The 21,901-nt window shown below is 38.6% G+C and overlaps 1 protein-coding gene across 2 annotated transcripts in view; it reads left to right on the top strand.

Annotated features, from left to right (window-relative positions):
• The window catches only part of arhgef25b (Rho guanine nucleotide exchange factor (GEF) 25b), a 34,474-nt gene that overhangs the window by 1,296 nt on the left and 11,277 nt on the right, over positions 1-21,901 (top strand). Inside the window, exons 2-4 of one of the 2 annotated variants that reach the window (XM_084733168.1) lie at positions 617-722; positions 18,101-18,426; positions 18,534-18,638. In XM_084733168.1, coding sequence (XP_084589294.1) covers positions 617-722; positions 18,101-18,426; positions 18,534-18,638 — 537 coding nt within the window. Of the gene's footprint in view, positions 1-616; positions 723-4,015; positions 4,401-18,100; positions 18,427-18,533; positions 18,639-21,901 lie in introns of those variants that run through there. The other variant, XM_084733160.1, reaches the window with a different exon arrangement.

Below are 21,901 nucleotides of genomic sequence, written 5' to 3'. Positions count from 1 at the left end.
TGTGAGAAGCCATGTATTTATGTATATGAATTTTTAGATTTATACATATGAACTTTGTTTGCACACAGAAATAAATTCTAATTGTAATTCTAAGCTGCAGCCCACTTCTCAAATACATTCTCTCTTTTTCAACTATCCTGCCTTAATTAAGGTGATTTATTTTGACTGACTTGTTTGTGTGACAGTAACCAGAAAAAATTAAGCTCTGTTTTCTGTTTTTTGGTGTTTTATAGATTAAATGTCACCTTTAAGAAGAAACCTATTCTTCAGATAACATCAGACCAAGGATTTGATGTTGTCCTCCTGTACTCAGTTTAGCCTTCTCACAGAAATTCCTCAGATAAGATAAGAAACTGTTGAAGCAAAAATAGGAAAGGGAGAGGGGTGGTGAGAGAAAGGTGAAATAGACTAGAAAAGTGGTATAATTAGCTCAATCACTTGGTCTGTTCTGTCTGGTCCTACCTGCCTCTAAATCTGTCACACATATATATTAAAATACACATACAGCTACAAATAAATGCCTTTGATACATGGATACAAGTTGTTTTTAATTTAACGTTAGATCAATTACTTTTTTATTTCAGCCACTCACTCTCATGTCTGTATTGTGTTAAAGATTTCAGACACCAGCCGGGAGAAACTGTTGTTGGTTGAAAACGATCAGGATGTGCAGACACAATTTAAGTGGGCCAGGAAGTCCAGTGTGGCTGCAGGATGCAAAGGTAACGCCATGGGATTATCTGCTGTACTTCGGAGTGGCACAGGTACTCACATTCTTTATTCAAGTAGAAGTACAGACACTTGAAATTAGAAATACTGATTCAGCTTCTTTAAGTACAGGCTCTGAAATGTACTCAAAGTATCAATGTAAAATGTATCCCTCTGAAGGATATTTCTATCAGCTGTTTGCATGCAAAGCTACCTGAACCTCACCTTTTCTCCACAGTCACATCTCCCGCTCTTGTCTATTATATCTTTTCCTTCATCTATGTCTCGAAACCTCAGTCGTCTGTGATGGATACGCCAGGGAATCATCTTTTTTATGTGTTACTGTCATAGCCATTTTGGTTAAAATTGGTCATAATATTGGGCAGGCAGTGCACAATGATGCAAAATACAACAAAAAAGGTTTGAAAACTCTACTTACTGCAGTAGATTTTAGGAACCCCAAATGCATTCAGTTAAGTCACTGAAGTAAGATTGAATAATGGTTAATATTTTAATATTTTCTATTAAAACAATTAATTTTTCAGGCACTCAAATAATAACAAATCTGGTCCACAGCTCACCATGAACCATTTTTGAAATACAATATATTTTTTTTAAGTTTCTAAAACTCAGAAATTCAATGGAAAATAGAGAGACAAAAAGTAAAAAGTTCTCAGAAAAAATAAACCCACATACAGTACAGATATCTGAAAACTCAACGTAAGTACAGTAATGAAGTATTTGTACTTAATTACTTCCCACCTCTGCACTCACACTGCACCTCTTATGATTCCCATAGTGTGGAGCTCTCTGACAGAAATTAAGAGCAGCGTTCACATCTGAGATTTGGCTGATAGTGTTTCACTTTGCAAACAAAACATCATGGATGAATTTAAGATTTAAAATACTAACAGCAACAGCAAACATTAAAAAGCACATATTACCTGATCCTGATGATTAAATATTGGCTAATTAGGCGTGTGCACGCTCACATACACATGCATGTACACACAATAATCCTGCATTGTGGGGAGATCAGTGCATTTCAGCTCACAGGATCATCATGTCAGCAGAGTTTTTAAAAGCTTAACTTGATGGCCAAGAGAGCAAGAGCATTTTGATATTTTTATGGCTGTAATCTGTCCTCACTGAATTGAGATTCCAGGGTTGTGTTGGTCAGCTTGTGACGTGAACATGAGCTTATCTGTCTGTGTGTGTGTGTGTGCTTGGATCTGTGTAATAATTGTGTGACGCACAGCAGCTGTATGAGAGACAGATTCATCTCTTATTGTTTTGTTTTTCTTCTTCACTGCCTTTGTCCACGTTTGGGTTCGTGTGAGTTTATGCATAAATCTCCTTGAATCACGGTACCGGCTGCCACGAGCCTGGACAGCTGTGCTTGAAAGATCATCTAGTCATGAATGCTTAATCTTGGCTTTGAGATTAAATCGGTCTGCCTCCATCCTGTCAGCTCAGTGTGCTGTGTGTCGGATATTTCCACATGTTGGTTTTTCCGGAGCAGAGGAAATGCTTTAGTACCTGTGGTGACAAAGGAAAGCAGACAACGGCATCACTGATTAGAGATGGACGTTCTTTACCACTTAAAAAAAAACATGTATGATTAATAGATCATCTTTGTTTTATTTATTTATTTATAATTAATCTGAATGTACAAGTACCTCTGAGAACTGAGGCTGCTATTGGGTATGAGTAAAAATGTCACATGGTCAGTTCCAAAACCCACAAAGAAGTATATGTTGATTGAATTTCCTAGGAAGGTTTTAGAATTTCCCCTTAATCTACTGGCAACCCCTCAGTAGAGTTTGCATATGCTAATGGTGGTGCCTAGCTGAACTACAGAGTGATTTTTTTCTTCTTAAAGTGATCCAGTGCATCATAAGCAAAATGGAGAACTAAAAAAAAGTCATACAAAAAGAAAATACAACTTTGTGTGGCAGAAAAGTACTATATCCTTTTTTTCCAATCCTGTTTATCATCAAATGAGCCCTTAGATTTATCTTGTGATCCTTTGGGGGAGTCCTGACCCTTAGGTTAGGAATCACAGACTTCAAAATAATATACATACATGTCTGTGCTCTTTCTTTGTTTGCGCATCTGCAGCTGCTTGCATGTTAGTCAGTCTTTGCCCGTGATAGTACGTACAGTGCATAACTGCATGCAATTACATTTAATTTAAATACATTTATTTAAGTTATTTTAAGTAATTTATTCAAGGTAATGGTGCATTTCCTTGCTAGCGTTAGTTGTCTATAACTTCTGGAAAACACAGGATACATGGGATATGTCAGGGAGTGAGGAAGGAAGTCAGCAAACATGTCTAAACATAATGTGAATAAAATTTAATACATTACCTCATCCATTACATGATGACAGACAGACTTTCATCTGCAATGGTGGTTGTTAACAATGAGAAGAACAACCCCAATGATCCAATGCTACTTCAAATTGTCACATTATTATAACATTATTATTTAATAAAGAAGAGAAATTATGCAACATTTCAGCTACACAACAGAGTTTTCTTTTTTTTTATGACTTTTGTTAGCATCTTTATATGAAAGCGACTCATAGTGGCAGAACTTATAAATTGTCATAGTCTTGGAGCTATTTTGTCATTTATAGACAGTCTGACCTGATTGTGGGGCTAGATGAAAAGTCAGAGGCTCACTATTAAATTCAGAGGGACATGAACATATGTACTTATTTTCATGCCAGTCAGTTCAATAGTAAAATAATCCAATAATAAAGCCACAAATATCAACCTCATAGTGGAGCCAGAGAAAAAACCGAGAGATCACCTAAGTCATTACATTTCATCCTGTGGGAAACCATGAATGTCTTTATGTAATTGGATGCCAATCCATCAAATAGAGGCTGAGATGTTTCAGTCTGGACCAAAGTATGGACAGACAAACTGACAAGTATTGCCATCCATAGAGCTATGCTGTTGTTAGCTTGGCAAAAACAATGACAAAACACTGAATGTAAAGTTGCTCTGTATGGAGGAAATTTTTGCTTGGTTTATGGAAAAGTCCATGTTTGTCATAGCTTATATAGTGACAGTAAAGGTCCCACAGCCACAGAGTGATCACGGAGAGGAGAAGCTGATGAGGGAGGTGTGACAAGAAAGGGCAGAGGGAGCAGAAGGGGAGGGGAGAGAAATGAGAGGAGGTGGGACTGGGAAACAGATGCTGGCGCAGCAGCAGTGCAGCATGTTAGCTACCACAGCCCCTCCCATTCCCTGCCCCTCTATCTGTCTCACTCCCTCACTTACTTTTGGTCCCTCTCATAATCTTTGCCCACTGTCTGACCACACAGAGAGGCTCGGGAGTGGAGGAGAGCTCTGCCTCTCTCAGTTTTCTGCTGTTCCTCTTCAGATCATGGGATAGGAGCAACGTTTTTTTTTTATCTCAGGAGTTTTTGCTCAGATTTGGACTATGACTGTGGGGCTCTCTGAACACTCTTCCTCCCGTATCCTCAGGGTATTACCACAGGAATAGCGTGTGTTATGTGTGTGTCGGTCCAGCATGATGCCTGCCTCTGATAGTCTTGAGTCTAGCAGCAGGAGTGGATCATCATGAGAGGGGGTCACCACCAGCGAGGGTGTGGGTGTCAGCACCTGTTCAGAAAACTGCTCAGCAAATGTGGCTGCTGCTTTTCTCGAGTCAGAGGTATGTGGATGCTCTGCTGAAGGACTTTTAAGTTTTTCTCTGACTGTCGAGTAAAGTTTTTAATGATGATGATATATTTACATTAGGTTGTTTCTCTGAACTCATAACGTTGTTGCAAACAGACGTATTTTTGTTGTTTGTACATGTTTTGTAATAATAGATGAGAGATGCTCTTGGTTATTACTTTGTCATGTACCATGAATACAAACAAATATCAACTTTTACATAAACAAAAATGTGCATAGTTCCAGTTAAAGGAATACTCCAAAGATTATAGGATGATATACGAGTCTTTAATGTTACCTGCATTCATAGATGCAAAACATGTATAAAAACACTATGTTAGTATCATAAGTCTAGCTCTTACGTGTGCCAACCACTATCAACACATCTCGTCGGCTAATGTTCTCTATTCTTATTTTGAATTCCCATATTGATTCTGCTAACTAGTTACTGTCATCATAATTTCAGTCACAGTTACTGCACCAATCAAGAGGCCATAATATTGCCAGAAAATAGTTTTTTATACCTTAGTAAGTCAATGGCTCTAGAATTCATGTTGGGTTTGATTTATCTTTGATGAGATATCGAGATGAGATATTAGAAGAGACTGATGAGACTGATGACTGATGAGATATTCGTCAGCCAAGCACAAAAAAAGACTGGAGATGTTAGTATATTTCCCACATAATCAGTGCTAATTCCTTGTTGACAAGTGGTGTCGTCCTTGTGGGCTACAGCCCTCGACTCCCTGCGTTGGGGATACAAAGAGTGTTGGAAAACATTGCACTGCACGTTGATCATTGCTTCAACCTTTAAAGAAAAACAGCTCTGTTGAACTTCATGAAATTCCCAAAATGACTCTTAGAAGGGCTGCTCCAAGATGATACAGTGGCAGTATTGTTTGTGGATTTGTACAACTTTAAAAGAACAAGGCAGAGACAGTGATGGATGTCTCATCTGTATCTCTGCTGCAGCTCTGAGGCTGCTGATCATTGAATCCTGGAAACGCAGGAGTCAATGAGTCACTGAGTAAGTGGTCAGACATTCCTTTCCTTAGAAAACAAGGCTAAAAGACCCCATGACACACACACACACACACACACACACACACACACACACACACACACACACACACACACACAGAATAGAATATCTTCATTATGATCTCTATCTGAGTCACTGACAATAATTAAAAACTATGAGAGAATGAGCTTACATCAGTAACAAAGTTTTTGTTCTGGATAACATTAGTCATATTATATTAATGTTATTAGGCATTATAGCTGGGAAGTAAAATTAAGGTTTAGTTAGCTAGCACAATTTGATAGTTTTTAGTTCAGTTTGTTTGACATTATGAGAAAAGGGACATTAAATCACACAAACCCATAACACATTTAAACAATAACACAATCAATGTCTTTCTAGTTCTTGATGAAGATTAGTGTGGCGTCTGTGAACTTTCAAACAACCTATTGCTAGCTAGGTAGGTCATCCTATCAACTGATTGGAGATTCATGGAAAATTATAAAGCATTATATTACTTTCTATTCTTCATTTTAATTATGTTATCAACAAAAATATTTATTGATGTAATCACTTCCACTATTTGACTATTTTGATAACTTTTTTCTGCAGTTTGTCAGTTGTTTAGGTTCTGTGTGACAGCAGACAAAAACAGAAAGTTTATGGATTTATGTAGCACAAACTTAGACTCAGATGAAAGACTTATCTACATTATCTTACATATAAAAAATGTTCAGGCCCGGTGGTATGCACCAAAAAAAAAAACCCTAAGCAGATAAGGCACAAGGGGTGGCATATTGACGTGGTCAATTTCAGTCAGATGGCACAGCAGGCGGTCTTTGATTAATTTTTGCCTTCGGATTTTAGTTTGCTCAGTATATTCAAGACTTCAAAGTGATTATAAGGACAAGATAACTTAATAAGCTGCATTTATTGAATAAAAATAAGCAGTGTAACCTATGACCTTTGCAAAACATTACCACATAATAAACAGTGTGCATGAAATGTAGATTGAGTGCATGAATGGCTGTTTGGTGTTATTTTTGGCATTAAAAAGATATTCTTTTGCCCTGGTGGGTGTCTCCATTGGCCTATTGGCCCACCAGGATGGTACAGTTGAAGGTGAAACACTGCATTACTAAAGACTTTTCTCTTTGTCTTTCTGTTCCTGCCATCAGTTAGTTACTGTTGTCATATCAGATGTATTTTTGACTGGTCCTGTATAGACACGTGTGAGGCGGCATATAAAAACAGAAAGTGATTTTCTTCTAATACTGTGACCCTGCTTCAGAGCAAAGGCAGCTGTATGCACACACACATACACATCCAAACATGCACATACATAGACACACAAATACGTCCCATTACTGCCCTGACCCTTAAATCCTCTGTTGTTCCAGTTGCATGGGGAGTGATTACAGAACAGCTCTTCTCTGAGCTGCACTGCTCTGGCAGACTCTGCAAATAGATGTGTGAAATGTAAAAGACGATAAACAACCTGGTGGTGAGATGCCGCCACCTGTCTCACCTTTGTTTGCACAACTTAACATCTCTGATACTTTTCTTTCCAATGCACATCGCCTGTGTGATGTGATGTCAGCATCGATGTTGTACAAGGTGTTTTCTTCCCCTCTCAGCCTCTAAAAATACCTTTTTAGTCTCTTTGTGAGTCTGTGGATGAGTTTGCTCTGTGTTTATAGAAACCCTAGCAGTCACAATCAGGATAGCTCAGGCTCTCTTTCTGTTTCTCTCTTGTTTTGTTCATTGTTTTATTCTGTGGTTGCAGGAAAGACTTTAGTCTGAGAGCCTTTTCTTTCATTTTTGTGTGTTCTTATGTGGTTTGGGTCTTTCTCCTCTGTTTTCATAGCTTTCAGATTTCCCTCTACCTCCCCTGAAGACTTCCTTTGTTCTGCAACCCCTCTCATTGAGTGTTTCATTTCATTTGGCACAATGTTCAGCAGCTATTTATAAAGGCAGAGAAACACCTCCAGATAAAGTGTGTTTGGGTAAACTTGCTTGGAAATCTACTTAAAAGTCCTGCCAACAGTCCTGCTGTCTCATTAGATATACATCACTCTGGCACAGAAACTGCCATGACTAATAGTCCATTAGCCCACCAGTGTGTGTGAGGTCATTGCTAGTATGTGAAGAAGTAAACATGATGACTAACGAGCACGAAATTGATCAGTACCACAGAACACCAATGTATACAGTAGCATATCTAGTCTGAGCCATATTTGAATTTTGCGTTTGGCGGTAATGTGTTTTTTTTTTGTTGTTGTTGTTTTTTGGCTCGGATATTTGGCTGAACCACAGGACTGCCTGTAGAAGCTGATTTGCATCAAAACAATTAGACAGTTGGTCGTGGTCCTGTGTCCCTACAGGAGAGGGTCCCTCACACAGCTGATTTATAGAGCAAAGGCCATTCAAAGTGCTTTACATAATAAAAACATCAAACAGGAAATACACAGTAGATTGAAACATAAAAATGTAAATTGATAGGGTACAAACAATCAATGCAACAAACAATAAATGCAAGATAGGCCAAGATGTAAGAGCAAGGTGCATGACGATGATCAAAGCTGCTGTAATGTTTTCATATCAAGAATTGATCAAATGGCTCCTTTTATGTGAAATGCTTGTTCAAAGACTGCTGAGCTTTTTAGCATCTTTCAGCTCATTGTTTTGGCTCGGACACAACATCAAATGAATCCTACTGAATACAACTGTTCGCTATATCAACTTTCTAAGGTCATAATATTGTTGTGCTAACACTAAGGGGCCAAAAAAAGAATCAATGCATGCTAATGTTCAGTCAAAGGCAGTGGGGAACATAAACATTTTAAAACTTGTGGTGGAGGTGGTGTAAGTAGGTTTGGCCAAGCTCTGTGGTGCAGAGTAATGCAACTAAATGGTACTTCTTCATGTTTGATTCCCAGATATTTGTATTTGGGAACCAGTAACATACTACTACCTGATACCAGAGCCAAGACCTGTAAAACGGGTGTGTTGAGTTCAGTACTCTTCATTGTACTTACTCGTATTCATATTCACTGAACTCAAATCTAAACTCTTACTTCAACAAGACTTAAGTGTGGGGATTATATGGTGGCGTAGACAGAGAGTGACCAAACTATGAAGGGTGACCACAAAGTACGAGTGAGAGCTCACATCAGCAGCCCGCTCGCCGTGGGAAAAAGGAAGTGGTGGCGTGTGGAGTAGATGTCCTGCTACACTGTGAAAACTGTATCTGGGTCAGCTGTCAGCATGCAGGATGTAATCACATGTGATGTGAAGGGGCATTAATCATAATCATTCCTGTTATAGCTTACCAGCAAAAATAATTGACCTAATAATGGTTCAGGTCACAGAGAGCAAAGAGCAAAAAGACTAAATAAACCACAGACACAACTCTTTTGTTCCTATCTGTACATATATGGCAACATAGATGATGAAATGTATGTTCAGATGCCTGGTTTATCTCAGTTTGATATTACAATGGTTACAGCTATGGTGTTCATTTTGGGTCTTTTCATACATGACAAAATATGGAGAATAATTTTAATTTTAAAAAACAATAAATAACTGATAGTTTGCTTCAGTAACCGGTCGATTTCTGGTTGGCTACCTGAGGCTGATGCTGCGTGCACACTGAAATCATGACAGGAATAATTTTCTCTACAATGAAATTCTTACTCTCTTTGAAGCAAATGACAAACTGCCAATAATGAGTCAATGAGATGCATATTTTATATACTGTACTGCACTATTATATAGTATTTGAAAAAAAACAGTACAGTAATTTCTAGAGTCATTTAAAACGTGTTTTGAAACACCTGTACTGTATTTTGAAACAGTTATTTATATAATAAATATACAAACATCATTTAGGTGCTAACCTGCATGAGAAATAAAGAATCATCTGCTTATAGTAGTCTAATTGATCTGGACAGACATGTTTACTGCAAGAAGTTTCCATTGTATTTCTGAACCATTTTGCAGTGCAGCAGTGGTAGCTGACCAGTAGATATCAAGTAGCTTTAGCAGTAGCAATTAACAGCATCAACATGAATTCAAAGTATCAGTATTTTAAAGTAAATAACATGGAAGGCTTGGGTGTTTCAAGCTGCTTTTTCATAACATGGCAGTGCAGGCCAACGACTGACTAATAACAGCTGTTAATGCATTTGAATGTATGGAGCAGGATAAGTAGACTGTGTGCACAGGGAGATCAGCTGATCAGCTGATCCTGATTTAAACTTGAGCTCCATTCTGCAATTTTACACATGGCCAACCCTTTTCCTGAGGATTTTCCAAGTGGCAGAAACTGCAATGTAACATTGTAAGGGAAGAAAGATTATGTGCTGTTGTGATGCAAGTAAGCAAACATTACACAAACTTACATCTATTTTTTTTATGTCTGTCTTTAAGTTCCATAGCCAACAGACTAATGTGAATTAAAGTGATTACCTTGTGAGGGAGCTGGATTTGCGAGATCATGAGAAACTTCAAGTTATCCGTTTGTGTCCACACCAGAAGTGGGACAGCCAGTCAGCGTCCTAGGAGGGACTATTGGCAGCTACGGGTGTGGTATTAGGTGTGATGACTGCAAGAAGCATTCATGGAAGTGACTCATCTCGAACAAACAACGGTTGCTCCTGAGACAGTTAGCATAGATACTGTGATTGCATCAGTTATGTCAGAACTGATGAGTGTTTCTTCAGTGAAAGAAGAGTAAAGAATGACACTGAAGGCTTTTCTCCATGGAAAAGATGTTTTTTCTCTTCTCCCGACCGTCTTTGGAAAGAGTTTGATCTGACTGGTTGAAGTTAGCTCGTGTTAGATGTAATAGACAAATGATTCGTCCAATTACCTGTCAAGTGTTTTTTGAAAGTGCCGGCCCTTTTCCAAACCGTTTCTAAGGACAACTTCCCAGATGGTTCTGTGAGAAAGTTGAGAGCATCTTTCAAATCACGGCGACCAAAAAAAACAAAAAAAAAAACAGCAAAAGCTCAGGGCAGAATAGACGCTCAGCACCTTGTCATGCTATGACCATTTGTTGCAAATTGTAAATATGCAGCGTTTCCATTGGAAACACTTTAAAAAAAAAATACGCTGGCTTCATGAAAAAACACCAGCCCCTAAAATTCCTACGGTCTCATGTTTGAAACCACTCATTAGTTTAATGTGGAGCAAAGACGATGACACATGTACGTGGGTGTGTGCGTTTTTAATTCTATCAGTCTGTCCCGCTCTCAGATTAATAAACTGTGCATGAACCTAGAAGAGGACTGAGTGGATGCTGACAACATGAAAGTGGCTGATTTGTAGTTTTGATGTTGATAGCGGCGTGGAGTATTTGTCTTGGCAGTTTTCCAACAGGAAGTGAAGCAAGCCATTTTTAGCTTTTTTTTTTAATGACTATGTTTGATTGCAGTAGTGATGATTTCATCCATCAGCATGCAGAGATTATGAAGCACCAGCAGTAATCAGTTCCCATATACAGGCAAATAAAGGCCTGACACGTAACATGTGTAAAGCTTTAGTCATGCTTACACTCGGTGAAGTGTCATCATGCTGTTTGAAGCAGCGCTTCAGCAGCATCTCAATAATTCCTGCTGTTGCTGACCATGACCATGTATGGGGTTTAGTGAGGGAAGATGTAGTTAACTATCTCCAACCATCTGCTTTAAGAGAGACAGAGAGACTTCCATGATGTAAAGTAGGTCATGAAAACAGCACTGTCTCTAACAAATCACAGCAACGTAAGTATAAATACAAATAGGCAACTGTTCTTCTTATGTAGTATGAGTTAATCATTGAAATAGGTTTACTTTCACCTATAGATTTTATAGTGTAACTGTAAATATGCCACCTTGCTGTTAACAATGCTGTGAAACCATAACTAAATGTTTAGGTTTTCATCCAAAAGTGGCATTCCTCCCATTGCATCTGCACACTGTGTTTCAGAGATGATACTAACCATATCTATATCCATATCTCATCACATCATATTGACTGTTAAAGACAGACTCAGTTTATTCAAGCAGACAACACATATGGAAAAGAAATAGGAAAAACCTGTAAGAATTCCCCATGGCCTGTCTTATTGTATGTCTGTAAGACTTCAATCGCGTACAACATAATAATAAGAATCATATATACTTTATTTATACTTGCCTCAGTATCTGCAAAAGAAGAGAGGGCTCCCATGCACTGTCATTTATTTGCAATTAAATATAAAATATTCCAAGTAAAGGTCTGGGAGCCCTTTTTTCTTTTTTTTTTAGACATTTCTACACACCAGCTTAAAACTTTTGCACAGTACTGTATATCTTTTTTAGTGTCATATATTTGACATATTGCATGTCAAGGTTTTCATACAATAATTGAAAGATTTCGGTTTCCCTGTTGGTGGCCCAACTTATTAACATTTGATATCACACATATCTACTAAGGATGTTGTAAGTGGATTGACTATCTTATATAGTGCTTATAACTTCCCAAATATATCATTTTCATATTTAAACAATTTGCTGAAGATGTTGTGTCTGGTTTGACTGACATATATATTACTTACAAGTTTTAGATAAAAAGATATAAACATTTAGTAAACTATATCTTTTCCACATGGGAAGCTGCCAGTTTAGTGACAAAGGAATTGAAATTTAAAATTATACTCTGGTGAAAATTAATCATAGCTACTCAGAGAGAAGAAGAACATATGAATTTGCATTTTAGAAAGAATGACTTTGCTGGATGGGGTTTTGACAACTTTAGAAGGCTGAGACGACAGAGCTTGAACTGGTTTGTTTTAGCAGGAACAGATGGAAAAATGCATCTCTCTATACCTGCATGTCAAGTACAGATGTGACAAAGGTGTGTCATAAGTGAACTCCTGCACACTGTCATTCACAGCATTTACATTTGTCATTATATTAATTGCATAGGGGACTTACGAGGAAGTGTATTTCTTTAAAGTGGAAAGTAGCAAATTACAGAATAAAATGTATAAACAAAGTTAAGACAGGTGACGTTCCTCTTCGTGGCTAAATAACTGCTGACTGTGATGGGCTCCACAGGTATGTAGTTGACTATGCCGTGTAGCTTTGTGATCACCAGTGGATGTGATTTCAACTGTAGTGACTTAAAAATACTCCAACAACTACCCACACAATCTACAATCCAAACTGTTAGTCTGTTTAGTCACAGCATGGTACAGTTTGCTGACGGTGTCAGAGATGCCAGAGCCTGAGTGCGGACAGAATTACTGTTGCAGAGCCTTACCCTTCACTAATGTTTTGGTCCAGTTTATTGCCATCTCTTTCCATCTGGGCAGGTGTGTTGTCTGAGCTAATGGGTTTGCAGAAAGAATCTAACTCCGCCCAACCTTAATCCATCCATCAGTCTGTATGCAGTAATTGCGTTGCACATAAAACCACCTCCATCACTGACATGTTACACAAATCTGTCTCAGTGACGCATGAAAATGGTCATAGAAAATTAATTTTCTTAAAATTGAAGTTCATATTTAACATTCTGTTTTTACTATTTTTCATAGCCACATGAAGAAAATGTTTAATTTAATTTGGATGTCGGTAAGTCCTGCTTGTGAGGATACATTCACAGCGTGCATGCTTGCAGGCACTGTTGACACTCCCTGCAGACCGGATGGTGGCCCAGCTGTTGCTCTGTGGGAAAATGACACATTACATAAGTGTCTCAAACAAACATGACAAGCTGAGCCACTCAGCTCAGCGGTGGTTCGCACGTCACAATGACCATTACGCACCATTAAACGTAAGTTCATAGAAAAAGTTAATGTATTTGTAGAAAAACCTGCAGGAAGGTGCACTTTTTCTATCATCTCAACAGATGGTTAGGTGGTATTTAGTGGCCCTGTATGACCTGACCTTGGTAGATGAAAAACAAGGAGACCAGATGGCTGTCTCTGCTCAGGGTGAAACGTTAACTGTACGTGTGTATGTGAGCATCAGTAGATGTTTGCGCCGAATGATTCTGTTGAATTTGCTCTGTTTGGTTCTTATTTGAGTAACATCGTTGATGATATAGTCAGATGGTAAATTTAGATAAAGCTGCTGTGACATTTTGTAGTTAATTTTAGGGATGATGTTGCCAGTGTCGCGTGGATGTTGGGGGATAGTGCCTGCAGAATGGTGGTTCCCATTTTTAAAACAATGCTGGACCTTTTCTCAATAAAAAGGATCTCAAAGCACAGTCAGGGGGAGGAGAGTGTCCAGTTTGGGGACCTCACAATCGATTCTCTCCATTTTGCAGATGATGTGGTTCTGTTGGCGTCATCAGACGATAGGGGGGCTGAGGTCACCCTTAGAGATAGGGTAAGAAACGCTAACGTCTTGAGAAAGCTTCGAGTAAAGCTCTTGCGTGTCGAAAGGAGCCAGTTGAGGTGGTTCAGTCATCAGGATCATAGACTGTATAATAGGGCTGCATGTTTTGGTAAAAAAAAGGATTATTTTGAGTGAAATTGGAATTGCACTATGCAATACGATTAGTGGAAATGATCAGTTTTGCATTACAATTTTCATGTTCACTAAAAAAAAACAGTTAAAATCAATGATGCAACACTTATTGAGGTCTGTACCAAACAAACATGTTTTCTTTCATCTGAAGAACAAGATTTTTGGGCCAGGTCATCTATACAGCACTATGGTACCTTACAATGCTGTTTTCTTATACATTATTCCTTTTTCAAAGAACTGTGATTTGGATATTGCACTTGGCCGTATTGCAGTTTTGTTGCAATTATGATTTATTATGCATCCCTACTGTATAATAAATAGAAGATAGAGCCTCAATGATGTTACTCATAGCTTTCTGAAGAGCCATTTTCGAAGCTCAGTGTGTTGGTTCTGGTAGTCGCCATCTTACCAGTGCCTGACTCCCAGCTAATCCAAAAACTGGCAGAGGTGGAGCATGAGTGGAGTTGAGGCAGCTGAATTTATGTCTGACTTTGTGTTTAGTGCTAATTCGCACTAAAACGTGAGCATGCTAACATGCTAAACTAAGATGAACATGCTAAACATTATACCTGCTAAACATCAGCCCATCAGTGTTTTCATTGTGAGTATGTTAGCATGCTAATGTTAGCTTTTAGCTTTTAGCTTGTAGCACTGGTAGTAGTGAGCCTCACAGTGCTGCTAGCATGGCTGCAGACTCATGTTTCCCAACAATGCAAAGCAGCCGTAACCTTCTACTTCTTCTGTCTCTCCGTCGTTTTTATCAGTAATTTATTTTTTTTAATCTTTTAAATTCCACAATGATCTGGATTGATTTTTCTTTCTCCTTCCTTCTTCAACCGGTTGATAATATTTGATTTATTTTGAAGAGAAGCAAACTGTCCCTACAGTCCACTGATTCAAACCTCCGCCAAGAACCACACACAAACACTCTTTCTCTTTCTCGCTTACACACATGAACACACACAGACACAGACACACACACACACACACACACACACACACACACACACACACACACACACACACACACACACGCACACACTCCAACCCTCCTCCCTTCCCTCTTAATCATTCCATTATAGAGATGAGTTCGTGTTGTTCGCTGCATGAGTGAAGAGGCGGGCGATGAATTAGTTTAATTACAGTCTTATTTGAATCCAGCCTACTTTACATGTCTGGATGTTTTTGTAACTTTTGTCTGACAGTCGGCTGAAGTTATCACCACATTAACATGATAAATACACAATGCATGTCTTTGAATGACATAATCCCCAATGACGTTAACAGAGTACTTAATATTTGTGTATTTTTTGTTGATTTGTAGATTTTGCAGTTTCCCATGAAGGAAAATGAGAACTGAAATGGAGCAGAAAGAAAAACACATTATTTAGTGTTTTACTGTCAATATGGTGTCTTGTTTAATGGCAGTATCAGGCAGATTTGGCAAATGGCTGACCCAGATTTCCACTGCCTTCTTGAAAGCTTGTTATTATGATTACAGCTTACATAAATGTGCTGACAGGGAATAGTGGCTTCTGGGAAGAGTCCAAAACGACAAAATGGGGCTCCTGAAAGATTCCACTTTGCTTCGATCAGCAGAATGGAGTGAAATGTTAATGTTAGGGTGCTTGATTAAAACAGTGTGGTTGAGGATTAGGTACCAGTTTCCATAGTCAAGAGACTTAAAGCTGGAAACAGAATCCAGCTGTGGTGTAAAAGGGTGTCAGCTCAGTGTTGGTCCAGCCTGCAGAGGGTTGCAGATTGAATGAGGGCAGATCAGTGCAGACATGATGGGTTCAGTTATGACTGACTTTAGGTCACATAATCCGCTGAGGACGGGCAAAAAAAAAATTACTCCAGTTTGTATCCTTTAAATGGTTCATTCAGTGACTAAATTACATTTTAAAAGTCAGTGCTTAAGTAAAACAAGACTCCCAGCTGGAGCTGAGATAAATGAGGGTTTGTGTTACCACAGTACATATAAAGTTTTTAACAGCGTAATTTAGAGTGTCTTAACCATATGTCATTATGTTCCAGTGCAGATTTTATTCAGATACCTACAGTATATGCATGATGAGAAAGCACATTTACTCAAGTATGTTTACTTAAGTACAATTATGAGGTAGTTACACTTGACTATTTACATTTGACTTTAAAGTCCATTAATAAGCATGTAGCATATGCAATTTACAGCAAACCATGCAGCAATCATTTTAGTAATTGCTATTATATCATTATCACTAAGTTTAAAAATACCTCCAGCCTGAAGAGCTACAACAATTAAATTATTGTTGCAAAGTAATGCATCAAAAATTAATAAAATGATATACAAACAACTGGACTTTTTGATATTTTGACAATGCTTCTTCTGCTTAAAGGTCCAGTGTCTGAGATTTATGTGGGTTTATTGGCAGAATATGGCAGAAGTGGAATATAATATTCATAAGTATTTTTCATTAGTGTGTTTTTACCTGAAAATAAGAATCCTTGTGTTTTTGTTACCTCAGAATGAGGCGTTTATATCTACAGAGGGCGTGAGTCCTCTTGTTGCACCGCCATGTTTCCTCAGTAGCCCAGAACAGATAAACAAAACATTAGCTCTAGATAGGGTCTTTCACCTTTTGTGTGAGTTTCGCAGCCACCATGGGTTCTCCTACATGCTTAGAATCAGAAAATGCACCAGGGTGTTTGGAATCGACCCGCTCACCACTAGATGCCATTAAATCTTACAGACTGTTATTTAGTGATAGAGGAAGCATTAAGATTCTTTACTAAATGGACCAAAGTAAGATAAAATATTTTATTTTTCACAAGAAAGTACCAGAACCTAGCCAACTGTGCACATTGGATTCAGCTACCGCATACTTAAATAAAGACCATTTATCGAGTTCAGTCTCTGGTTCACTGTGTATTCCTTCTGACCAAGGAAAGAATCAAGTGTTGCACGATTCCACCAGCTACTAGATGCAGCCAGTGCTTTTCACATAGCCAAATATTAAGATGAATGTGAGTAAGTCACATGAATTTGTGCAATTACTGTTGTTAAAGCAAACATTTTGATCTGCTATTTTTTACATTTTGAAGCCCTCTTTTTCAGAGTGTAATTCTCTTATACACGTGGACAACTGTATTACTTATAATCAAAAACTGGTGAGGCAGCAGCTTTGCTAACACATCCAAACATCAAGCAAATACAACAACACAAGCCATATGAAGCCAGCTACTATTATTTACTTGTCCAACAGTAAGCGGGCCAGTTTGGCTTTTTATTTTATGATGCTCTTGCCAATAACTAAAACCCAGTTGGACAATTACCCTATTAGAAGCCAGTGTGGCGTCAAAGTGATTTTAAAGCTGTTATTTTATAGTAGAATGCTACATAATGTTCCTTTAAACTTTGAATCTTATACTGTTCCTTCAGATAACAGCATTTCAATTTGGGCCTTTTGATTTCAGTATTTGTCTTATTGTTGAGAGGAAATTTTATGTTGGTACCTTGTATTTCTGTCCAGAGTTTTGCTGTGTTTGTGCGTCCACCTGATCTATACAACATGAGGTTCATGATGCATAATAAAATAATACCTACGTAAGCAAACGAGACCATCAGTGAGAAGACCAGCTGTTTGTTTGGGTCGGATTCTCCTTGAAAATATATCATAGTGTATGCAGACTGGAAGAGTCTTTCTTTACAATTTCCCAGTCAAAGTTACAGTGAGTAGTACATTAGCCATTTAAGACCAAGCAGGAGGAGATTTTTCATCAGATAATTTTATTTTTGACCTTATATGTTGTGTTATTATGAAAACTCAGGGGCCTCCAGGTTCAACAAAATATGAAAGTTCCTTGTTTGCTGCTTTAAGTAAATTTTGTTTTTTAGACAATGTGTAACAAATGCATGCTGTCAAGCTGCGGTATATAATTTCCATTCACATTAGTTCTCACAGGGAGTCCCTCCTCGTGAGAACAGATCTGTTTTTGTGTTTTTAATGATTTAGGACCGGTAGGTTGGTACAGTAGCTGCAGCTCCTAAAGTTACAGTTCGGGCTTAACACAGGAAATTGAACAACATTTTTGTGCAGAAATCTGTCTGCAGCATCTGACCTGAAAGGATGTACCCTGCAATTAGCTCCTGTACTTTAACCCAATCCTTTTCCCTCTTTCTGTCTCTCTTAGCAGCAGATTCGTACTCTGTGGCGGGCAGTGACGGCAGTGTCCCCCCGTCGGTGGGCTCTGTGCCCCACCAGGCCTCAGGCAGCTCCAGCCCCTGCTCGCACTCCTCGTCTGGAGGATCACGGCACCCTGTCAGCGCCCTCAAGAAATGGCTCACCAATCCTGTCCGCAAGCTGAGCTCTGATGGCAGAGGAGGAGCGGGAAAAGTCGAGAAGCAGATGTGCAGGTCAGACAGGAGGCAGCCGCCATCGCTCTGTTCTCACAGTGAAACTCAGCCGAGGCCTCTGGAACCGCACGACAACCACACCATCCTCCCCTCTGGAGACACGGTGAGACTCAAACACAGGCAGACAGACACGTGTCATTTATTCCTCCTGCATCTATAAACACACTCTATACTGTTGTTTCTAATGTTTGTTGTGTTTGTGTTTTATAGGTGTGGAAAGACGGTCTGATGAGTCCAGCAGCTCCTGCACCGACACAGCTGTCCAATCAGAGCCAGTTATCTGACCTCCTGCAAGGCAGAGACACACAGAGTCTGGTAATGTCTCTGTATTCTATTTTATTTTATTCTATTCTATTCTATTCTATTCTATTCTATTCTATTCTATTCTATTCTACTTTGTTCTGTTCTGTTCTGTTCTACTCTATTCAAAACTTTGTCTCTCAGCAGAAAAACTGCAATCGTAATTAACACTAAGGTCCCTTCAAAATTCACAGCTTATTTCACTTAGAGCACCAAATACACTCTATAGTTGAACTAAAGGCTCACGAAAACTGATTGGATTGATATTTCCTGTACTTATTTTTATCATTGTCTCTTATTGTTAACACAATCATTAAATGTCTGAAATAATATAAAACTCTGAAAGATATATTAGAAATGAAATTAGAAAATGAAACCTAAAGAACTACAAAACTGAATCACATGAACAAATATTTGTCATAATTTTTCTGAAAGCAAACAAAGAAAAAAGTATTGGAGGCACCCAACAAAGAATCCTCTCATAGTGCAGCCGTCACTCTGCTCATCTGGTCCACAAGAACATTAGAAAGTTTGCAGAGCCAAAAAAGTTGGGAAACATAACAGCACACACAAGTTATTATTGCAGTGATATAAAATGACACATTGAGTAATATGTAATTTTTTTGGATGAGAAAATATGATCAGAGTAGTTTACCAAGCAAAGTAGTTCAGAAAAAACAGAAATGAACCATGAATAATGCAAACTGAACAAGTCAAAAAGGCTCTGACCACAATTTTTTCCCCTCCCCTCACAGTTATTTAAAGGTTTCATTGAGTGTCTCATCATCAAACTCTTAGTTAATGCATGAGTAGACTATAAATAATGTATAAATTATTGAAACACTTAAATGTCCAGACAGCTCATACTGAAACGATGAATTATAAACATGCACACGTCCCTCTACATCCTGTTCAGTTGTATTTGCACACATCACTTGACTTCCACCAATTGTGCTGAATGAATAGCTCAGATTTGCACATTTTGCTGCATATTTTGTGTGTGTGCTCACACAGGAACACACACAAAAGCACATACAAGTACTCTCTGGTAACCCCACAGTGTAGTGAGTACTCTTTGAAAGGTCTTGTGTAGTGGAATCAATCCTGTGGGCTTTTCTAGGCAACATCTGGAAATAATCAACTCGCCAAACAGTCTGTAACAGGCTGAAACAGGGTCAGGGTTGGGGGTGAGGAGTGTACTGTCACAACGCCCAAGTGGGCTAAGCAATAAAGAGCTAATTAGTCTGGAGGAACTCCAGGGAGGCCAGCCGTATGTGAACATAAATACTGGTGTTGGCTGATGGACTGGTAAAGGAGCGAGTGTACAGCATGAACCTGTCGCTCTCGGTCTCCTTTATGTCTGGTTCAGCTCCTGGTTAGGAGGTCATTTAGACATAAAAAACACGGACAAAACTTTATAGTAGCTCCTTTCACTTGGGCAATCACTTCCACCTGTTTATTCCTCTCCCTCTTTGTCACAGCACTCATAGACCTGAGTCACGCCACCCCGTAAATCAGACAGCCAATAGCTCCAATCATAAAAATATAAACTGTCGCCACAGTTAGAAGAAGAGGTGAGAAACAGGCCTGTGGATGTTGAACATTTTGCCTTCAGTATTGAGTTACACACAAGCTTTACACAAGAGATAAGAAGAACAAAGAGTTGAAAAATAACTTTTCACCATAATAAGGAACATTGTTCTACTTGATAAATGACTGTCCTCACTTTCAGTTATTCTAATGGTCCTCACGTGGGACAATATTGTTATTCAATAGGCAGCTTTATATGTATTTTGGCTCCTCAACTGTCTCTCTTTGTCCTGCCTGAGTCAGGGTAAATAGAAGGCTTTCATCATGTCTTTAAAGGAATAGTTTGACATTTTGGGAATTATGTTGAAATGCTTTCTTGCTGAGAGTTACAGTAGATGGCAAGTTTGATGTCATTCTCAGATCTGTATGGTAAATATAAAGCTACAAATGGTTTACACACTATGTTTACTACTATGTTTATTCTATAACTTTCCAGAAAACCACAAATTGTTGTTTTTACACTTTGACAGAGGGAAAAAGCTGTCTACCAGAACCACTGACACTCAATAATAACATGTAATGTATATGTTATATCTTGTTTGTTTAACCAGTACAAAAACCAAAGTGTGTAACACCACATCACGTCACAGACTATTTCTTGGCTGGGAGCAGTGATTTCTTGGAGTCCTCAGCACATTAATCGACCCTAACCCTCTGTAAAATACATATGGACATGTCAGTCTTTGTACGGATTAAACAAACAAGATGTAACGTGTTTTAGAGGTGTTGATAGGTGGATTTTGTTATGTTTGGATAGAGCCAGGCTAGCTGTTTCCCCGTTTCCAGTCTTTATGCTAAGCTAAGCTAACTAAATGCTGGCTAATGTTGAACTATTCCTTCAGCCTTGTCATGGATTTCAGAGGAGTTAAAGGACTCCAAGCTAATGAGAAATTATTGTAATAAAGGAGGAAACATTTGGAGCAACAAATAAACTAAGCTCTGTAGTTTTAATCGCTGTGGACTGATGGATCAAAACCAGAGTGAGGATGGAGTTTGAACAGTCAACTCAAAGAGAGCAAAAAAAATAAAATAAACAGAAAGTGCATATTTGACCTACAAACTGACTCCACATAAGGATTATGATGTAGTGCAGTGAGGCTGAGAACGATATGTGGTGGACTCACAGTATGTCAAGAGATTTACGGTCAAATTCACATGAGATTAAACAGCTTTTCGGTGAAGACTGATACATGTTATATAACATCTCTCCATACCATGAGTTACCCTGACCTTTATTATATGATTTGACAAGCTGTACGAACGTCGCTCATTATTCACCTTCATCTGACAGGCCTGATTCTACTTTTCCAAATACCTCTGCCCACTGGTGTCCTCAACATTAAGGAGAGACATTAAAAAGTCATTATTACTCTCAGGTTTCTTAGGATTTGGGGCTGGCATGACTCCCCAAAAGGGATTGGTAAAATTGCCCCGCTGATGTGTTCCCCAGGATTAGGACCCTCTCGTCTTTGTATTTTTTTACAGATGTGTTCTGGCTCACTGGGTCAGGACATGCTGTACATGAAGCTTAATGATTTAATGATGAGTATGTAGTAGTCCAGTGGTCTAACATCACCCTGCCTGCACCACAACATTAGGAAGGAGTACTCAGAGCCTTTACTTTAAATTACTACAACAGGTTATGAAACAGTCCTAAATTAATACTGATATCTGTACATAACCTGCGT

Source organism: Lutjanus erythropterus, chromosome 2 (genome assembly GCF_056507025.1).
Source record: "Lutjanus erythropterus isolate fLutEry1 chromosome 2, fLutEry1.hap2, whole genome shotgun sequence".
NCBI classification, from domain to species: domain Eukaryota; kingdom Metazoa; phylum Chordata; class Actinopteri; order Lutjaniformes; family Lutjanidae; genus Lutjanus; species Lutjanus erythropterus.
This window is presented reverse-complemented; position numbering and strand designations above follow the sequence as displayed.